Here is an 8,523-nt window from a genome sequence, read left to right as displayed (position 1 = left end):
CATTTTGGTAAACTCCTGCTGGGAGTATATAGGCTTAAATAAGGATATTTGTTAATGCCAGTGTCTTAGGTTGCTTCTAAGTTATTCCAGGAAAGTTCAATAGCCATAGAGTTCCTAGACTCTTCATCGATATCTTTGATTGGAATTCCAAACTCTAGATCGAGACATCTGATGTGACATGGTACATAGTGCTCCACCAATGCTCCTTACAGGACACATCACTGCACTCTATACTCCTCTGTAAACTGGTCATCTCTGTATACCTGTCGCAAGACCCACTGGTTGATGCTTATTTATAAAACCCTCTTAGGCCTCACTCCCCCCTATCTGAGATACAGTTGAAGTCGGATGTTTACATACACCTTAGCCAAATACATTTAAACTCAGTTTTTCACAATTCCTGACATTTAATCCTAGTAAGAATTCCCTGTCTTACATCAGTTAGGATCACCACTTTATTTTAAAGAATGTGAAATGTCAGAATAATAGTAGAGAATGATTTCTTTCAGCTTTTATTTCTTTCATCACATTCCCAGTGGGTCAAAAGTTTACATACACTCAATTAGTATTTCGTAGCATTGAATTTAAATTGTTTAACTTGGGTCAAACGTTTCGGGTAGCCTTCCACAAGCTTCCCACAATAAGTTGGGTGAATTTTGGCCATTCCGCCTGACAGAGCTGGTGTAACTGAGTCAGGTTTGTAGGCCTCCTTGCTCGCACACACTTTCAGTTCTGCCCACAAATATTCTATGGGATTGAAGTCAGGGCTTTGTGATGGCCACTCCAATACCTTGACTCTGTTGTCCTTAAGCCATTTTTCCACAACTTTGGAAGTATGCTTGGGGTCATTGTCCATTTGGAAGACCCATTTTCGACCAAGCTTTAACTTCCTGACTGATGTCTTGAGATGTTGCTTCAATATATCCACATAGCTTTCCCCTTCCTCATGATGCCATCTATTTTGTGAAGTGCACCAGTCCCTCCTGCAGCAAAGCACCCACATAACATGAGGTTGCCACCCCCGTGCTTCACGGTTGAGATGGTGTTCTTCGGCTTGCAAGCCTCCCCCTTTTTCCTCCAAACATAACGATGGTCATTATGGCCAAACAGTTCTATTTTTGTTTCATAAGACCAGAGGACATTTTCTCCAAAAAGTACAATCTTTGTCCCCATGTGCAGTTGCAAACCGTAGTCTGGCTTTTTTTATGGCGGTTTTGGAGCAGTAGCTTCTTCTTTGCTGAGTGGCCTTTCAAGTTATGTCGATATAGGACTCGTTTTACTGTGGATATAGATACTTTTGTACTGGTTTCCTCCAGCATCTACACAATGTCCTTTGCTGTTGTTCTGGGATTGATTTGCACTTTTTGCACCAAAGTACGTTCATCTCTAGGAGACGGAAGGCGTCTCCTTCCTGAGTGGTGGTGTTTATACTTGCATACTATTGTTTGTACAGATGAACGTGGTACCTTCAAGCATTTGGAAATTGCTCCCAAGGATGAACCAGACTTGTGGTCTCCATTTTTTTTCCGAGGTCTTGGCTGATTTCTTTTGATTTTCCCATGATGTCAAGCAAAGAGGCACTAAGTTTGAAGGTAGGCTTTGAAATACATCCACAATAGGCTAATTGACATCATTTGAGTCAATCAGAAGCTTCTGAACATTTTCTGGAATTTTCCAAGCTGTTTAAAGGCACAGCCAACTTAGTGTATGTAAACTTCTGACCCACTGGAATTGTGACACAGTGAATTATAAGTGAAATAATCTGTCTGTTGGAAAAATGTCCTAACCGACTTGGCAAAACTATAGTTTGTTAACAAGAAATTTGTGGAGTGGTTGAAAAACAAGTTTTAATGACTCCAACCTAAGTGTATGTAAACTTCCGACTTCAAATGTATCTACTGCAGCCCTCATCCTCCACATACAACACCAGATCTGCCAGTCACATTCTGTTAAAGGTCCCCAAAGCACACACAGTCGCAGCTAGCGACTGGAACGAGCTGTAACACTTAAACTTGACAGTTTTATCTCAATCTCTTCATTCAAAGACTCAATCATGGACAATCTTACTGACAGTTGTGGCGGCTTTGTGTGATGTATTGTTGTCTCTACCTTCTTGCCCTTTGTGCTGTTCTCTGTGCCCAGTAATGTTTGTACCATGTTTTGTGCAGCTACCATGTTGTTATATTGTGTTGCTACCATGTTGTGTTGTCATGTGTTGCTGCCTTACTATGTTGTTGACATAGGTCTGTCTTTATGTAGTGTTGTGTTGTCTCTCTTGTTGTGATGTGTGTTTTGTCCTATATTTATATTGTATTTATTTTTTATTTTTAAACCAAGGCCCCTGTCCCCGCAGGAGGCCTTTTTGTAGGCCGTCATTGTAAATGAGAATTTGTTCTTAACTGACTTGCCTAGTGAAATAAAGTTTAAATAAAAAAAATGGTGTTCCACTTATAGAAATATGAGTTATTCTAGTTCTGTGGTTAAATCGTCATTTTTCTGTAAAGACCACAGTGGGGGAAGAAGGCAGTGGTGGGTACTGTGTAGAGAAAAAAGACAACACAGAAAACACACAAGACAGAAGCGGGTTCCGGTTTTCTCATCTTTTAATAACACATTCATATCTATGCTCTGTTTTGTTAACAAGGAGTTTAAAAACAAGTCTTGATGAGAACTAAAGAAATCAGGCGGGCAGAAGTTGAAAGGCCAAGGCCCCAGAGGTGGAGGAGGGCTGGCAGCAGAGTAGAGCCTGATAGATGGGCCTCTCTCTCTCTCTCCATGTCCTCCTCCTCCAGCTCCTCCGGAGACTGACCAGCTAAACAGGTCCTTTCTTTTCAAATTAATCATTCAAAATAAAAAATTAAAATCTAATCGTTTAGACATCATGCTGCTCTGAAAAGGTTTTACTGAGTGTTATTATGTTGCAGTTCACAGAGAGAGAATCCTAATGCATCCAAACACAAGAAATACAATCCTATGTCATTTGAAAAAGCAATCAGAAAAGAAATCAAACAAAAAAAGAGAAAGAATTTTGAGGCTAAAAACGTACATCTAATGAAGAACAAAAATGCAATTGGATAATTAAATCTTGTTTTTTTGAGAAAAAAAAAATACTTAAGTTCAATGTTTCCATTTCATAATCCTTTCAAAACAGCTTCTAACAACAGAGAAAACAAAATCATCTTTGGAAGAAGTAAAAGTTTTTATTTTCCTTTTAATAGACTATGAACTACAGTATATGGAGATGCAGCTACCCAGTTATTTATTGATTTACTTAATTTTTATATGAGCATTTTCAAATGTTAAACTTTTGTGTCCTTTTTTAATTTGACCTTTTACCAATTCTTTCCTAAGAGGTAGATCAACAAATTTACATGGTTACAGGTATCATTCCCCTTGATTCAGGAAGTGAAAACAAAGGGAGAGATGGAAGAGGGGCAGAGCTGGAGGAGCACTGTGGGAGGAGGAGGAGGGTGGGACACTGGGCCTCAGGACCCCAAGGTGAGGGCCTATGGGGGAGCTGGTTATCTGAAGGGGTCAGTAGAGAAATGTGGAACAGGCACAGAGTGTGGTGTATCTAATGAGGGATAGAAGCAATTTCAGGGCCCTCGGGTTCTCATTCAAGAGAGACCGAACAACCCTGCTCCACCAAAAGAGCCACAAGGGTTTAGTTTCCCATGTATTCACTTTGTTCCAATCCTCAGTGCCTCCTTATCACTCAAACCAACATGTCCAAGGCCTACTAGAGGATGCCCATAATAGACCCAGTCACTCCCCACACATAGTCCTCTCCCTCCCTGCTCCTGCACCCCACTTCACCCTCTGTGTTTATTGTAATTTTTACAGTCCCAACTCTAAGCTGTAGAGGTAAAATTAAAATAAAAAAATAAATTAAAGTGAATGAAAGAAAATACTGTAACATGCACTGTTTGCTCTTGTCTGGTTGATAAAAACAATCTTATGGCTAAGTCTTGAGGTAGCGTTCCCAGTTATGTGTGAGGTTTGTCTCATCTTTGTAGCACACATCTATGATGTCTCGTTTAAGTGAAGAGTCTACTAATGAGGAAAAAAACATTGTGGTGTGCATCTTTGTTTCAATAATCATAGCCGTCATTACGAAAGCTTGAATCTGTCGTCAATATGCTAAGCTACAAGCTTTGATGGGAAGTTTCAAAATAGTTTTGTCATATTGTTGTGGGTTTGTTTTATAAGTGGATAATCAACAGTCCACAGTTGACCATGAATATAGCTTGTCAACATATCACTCAAATTGCATAAAAAAGGACTTCGGTTTAGAAATGTAGAGAATTTTGTTTGTGGACACAATAGTGAGCCATTCGCTTTGCCACAGACAACGAGCATGGATTTCATGTTATAGTGCTTCAAAGTGTGAGGGCTGAAGAGTAAGCCACTCAGTGAACAGACCAGGTGTCATCCATTACAGATAAAACCAAATTCTTATTCTTTCTCTTTTTGAGTACTAAAACTTGTTTGGCACTGTTATTACTTGCATCATGTAATGCGTTACATGTTAGTATGTTGTCTTTATTTAGTAGCTGTTTATGAGATCTGTGCATTAAAAAACATGATCAGAAAAAAAAAGGTAATCAACTATTTTTCCAAACTAAAGCAACGGAAACAAATTGAAAAAAAGTATATGTAATAAAACTAGAAACATCTGAACAGAAGTGAGAAAACGAACACAATCGAGGCCAGCGTAAGAGAGGGTGGAGGACTCCGTAGTTCCCCTCATCTCCCCAAAATGAAAAGATTTTTTAAAAAGGTTCTCCTAGTCCTGTGGAGTACAGAAAAGTACAAATAAAATCCTGATAGTAAGAGAGTGTGAGTAGAAGGATCTTAAACCAGGGTGGTGAGATAGTGAAAGAAGACTAGAGGGGAGGAGGTTACGTGTGTGTGATGTTAAGTCCACTTTGACTGGACTATATGGGGTATAGTTGCATTTCCAGTGACCTAACATAAAAAGGCAATTCTTGTACATCAAACAAGGGTATGCTATTTGTCTGTCAGTCTCTGACATAGTAGATAATAGTCCCTCGCCCGCTTTCCACAAAAGATTGGCCCATCTCCCGTCACTCTTCTACACCTCCCTTACTAAATTGCATCAAGTTTAAAAAAGTCCTGGAGGTTCTCGGTCATTTCAATATTTAGTTGTTTACATTATTCAATTAGTGTAACAGTATTTAACCAGATGTCATGTCCAAATAAAGCTTGCTGTATACAAAAAAAAAATGGCTGCAGTCTGAATAATCCAAAATAGTGTGTCTTGGTGTTTGTGAACAGAGCTCTATGGGTCGGAAAGAGACGGAAACTTCTGAGGAGCATTTACCCCACATGATGATGGAGTCATATGCTCATTGCCAAGGAGACCTCTAAACATGTCAAGTCAGCTCTTGCCATGGCGAAACAAGAAGTTGCCGTCTCTTGAAAAAAAAAATGGAAGCATAAACAGTAGAATAGACTTTCACCTGTCGATGGTGAGAAAGTATGTTTCAAAGCCGCTGGCCAGTCTACTGGATGTGGTTAGTGAATAGCTCAGGCTGTGGAAATGATGCTATCTGGCAGTGTCAATCAGTGACCTGGCACATTTTACTCTTCGACTTTTCCATCATTTCTCATCATTTCACCCCCATAGTTATTTCAAAAATACAAAAGTCTGGTGATCGGTTTCCTTTTACATCTTATGAACAGGTTGAATCTATTTATTTTATGCATTTTTTTCAATTTCCTTGCTTTCTACTCCCATTTTTAAAAGGTTTTTGAACACCCCTCTGTCTGTTGAAAGACAAACCGAGTCCATAGGTTCTCTTTCTACTTTTTTCTGCTTTTTTTTACACCCCACCACTTCCCCCGCAAAAAAATGTTAACACTTAAAACCAATAAACCAAAAAATCACTAACACACCCAAACCCACGCACGATCACACTCACAGATCTGTGAGTGTGGGCAGGGCTGAGGCTTATTGGTCAGTGCACAGAGCTAATAAATATTCACATTCAGTGTTTTCAGAGCAAGGGGACAGATTGAACGCCCTTCAGTCTTCCATCAACCTTTCTCTGGCACAGCACTAAAGATGGACTGCAACATGTAAGTAAACATTCTGCGCATTAAGATGATGTCATCATGAAACAGACAAGAGGGCCTCGGATACACAGTGGTCAAAGACATATCATGGGAATTCTGCCTCAAAAACCTATCCTGTCATGCTGTCAGTATTCTAGTTCAGCAGTATAACAAATTATAGCTTGTATGACAAACATATATAATCATAAATAACCTTTTGACCATGTCAAAAACATAATTACCGGGACCTAATCATAACCCACACCCATGGTGTGGTATGGACCAACATGTGCCCAGAGACCCTCTTGACTAACAGCGCCATTCCCCATTGGCCAATACTCTGATTTTAAAGACCGAATGCTCCAATCATACTTCAGAAGAGCCAGAGGCTGCCCCCAAAGCAGGCATGACAACACATGACATGGTCCTCTATCACCTTGCCATTGTTGGCTAATTTCACTTTCTCTTCTGGGGCATCACCTCTGGGTCATTCTGATTTTCAAAATAAAAGTCACACAAAAAAAACAGAAAAAAATAAACAAAGCAACAAGACAAAACCTAAAAAATGTATTTATTTTTTCTTAAAAAAATAAAAAATATTCAGGACTATCAGCTTTATATAAAACACCAGCAAGCAAAAAAAAAAAGTTAGGAATACTGAGGTAACAATACCCTGAGGTAGGTTTTTATTTTTAATTTCATTTTATCTAATCTTTTCTAGTAACGGTGAGAGCGCCCCATGCTTCTACCCATCCTTCATTAGGTGGGGAGTGGAAGCGTCACCAGCAGGCCTTCAGCGGAGGGGGGAGAGAAAGAGAGGAAGCCATCCCCACTATCTGTTATTACCTTTCCATCTAAAGGCAAGGACTGTGGATCAACTCACCTGACCCATGCAGTCGTGGTCCTCAAAGACTGCTGTGTGTACTGTTTTTGATTCCATCTAGTCTCCTAACTCGTTTGTGACCTCAGTACGTGTGGGCCCAATCCTGCTTGGTATCAAATTAAACAATGGATTTCATTTTTGACGTTTTCATAGATCCAATAAAACGAAATCCAGAACACACAGGGGGTTCCAAAGAACCGGTTTGGGTCTAAATTGGGTCTGAGCATAAAAAAGGCAATGAGCAAAATCAAATAAGACCTCTTGCCTGTCAGTCATTGCAGGACTGCTACACAGTATTTCTCCTTGCCCTCAATTCATTCTCCCGAGGGACTTGGGTTAACTCACATATCATATATATATAATATATATAAAATATGCCGTTTAGGCGTGGGCCGCTCGCCAGCGAGCATGGCTAGCTAGTTTACGGTCGTTCTCGTCCGCGTCTCGGAGCTAAGCCTCTGCAATAGAACTGCAGGACTAGCCGCGGCCTCCACGCACTTACTGATCTATCACTGCTCCGACCACCAGACGCCTATCGGGACCTCAGGAACAAACAGTGTCTCGGAAACGAGGCAAACCTGAGTCTCAAGGCGACCCCAAAAGGCAAGGCGATTGAGCGCAGCATTTCATTACATTTCATGAAGATTCTATTTACAACCTCATATTTTCTTTTTTTCTTCTTAGATTTCTACGAAGGAGTCAAAGAGCAGTGTTAACAACTGCGGCCCCTCTGCTGAACTTTCATTGGCTGACGAAGGGTCACCTAATCCATGACCCCGCCCCCACTGCAATGGCTTCCCCGCCCCCTCTCCCGGCTCCCGATCACTGCATTCTATTAATAATACCTCTGAATAAACATTTCTATACATATATCTTTATCTTTAAAAAAACCACCCTTAAAATATAGGACTGGCTGGAGATGGTTAAGAGCTCAGTATGGGTTTAGTATCAAGTAGGCTGGCCTATCCAAGTGCGATCAGGGAAAGTAGCCGCTCTCCATATGAGGAGAACCAAATGACCCCCATTGGTGTGAGAGAGAGAGACCCTCTCTGAAACACACAAGGACGCCTCTACCTACCACCTCCTCCAAACAACTCACCATTCCCAGTCAGTCGCTCTGGCCTGGCATCTGGTCTCTGTTTTCTCTAAGTTTACTTTTCCTCTCTTTTTTTTCCTCTCTAAACTCTATCCTCTCTCAGGTGTTTCCTCTCTCTGACTCAGTTTGACTCGCATCTCTCCTGTCTATCGCTGGGTCCGTGTGTCGCTCTCTTTTATACGTCCGTTCATCTATCCTCCGTTCGTTTTTCTGTCTGTCTGTCCGGTAAGGTCCCTCTGCCCCGTCACTTTCTCTGGGGCCGGGGCTCCTGTGCCAGTCCCTGGGAGGGCCCCATCTCAGACAAGACCTGTGGGTGTGGCCCCTGGCGCTCCCCCTGGCGCTCCCCCATGCCTCCCTTCTGCTGCTGCCTGACCTGCGTAAGAATGTCCCTGATCTTCCTTTGGGCCAACTGCAGGAGACAACAACATATAAGTGAGCATGTGAGGAGACTGAAGAGTACTGGAGA

At 41.3% G+C, this 8,523-nt stretch overlaps 1 protein-coding gene across 3 annotated transcripts in view; it reads right to left on the bottom strand.

The window, feature by feature from the left end:
- Positions 1-2,585: 2,585 nt before the first annotated feature.
- The window catches only part of LOC106600828 (insulin-like growth factor 2 mRNA-binding protein 1), a 60,925-nt gene continuing 54,987 nt past the window's right edge, over positions 2,586-8,523 (bottom strand). For all 3 annotated transcript variants that reach the window (XM_014192533.3, XM_014192530.3, XM_014192532.3), the window contains exon 15: positions 2,586-8,466. In XM_014192533.3, coding sequence (XP_014048008.1) covers positions 8,302-8,466 — 165 coding nt within the window. In that variant the 3' untranslated portion in view covers positions 2,586-8,301. The remainder of the gene's footprint in view (positions 8,467-8,523) is intronic.

This window comes from Salmo salar, chromosome 03, assembly GCF_965601325.2.
Source record: "Salmo salar chromosome 03, fSalSal1, whole genome shotgun sequence".
Classification (NCBI taxonomy): Eukaryota; Metazoa; Chordata; class Actinopteri; order Salmoniformes; family Salmonidae; genus Salmo; species Salmo salar.
This window is presented reverse-complemented; position numbering and strand designations above follow the sequence as displayed.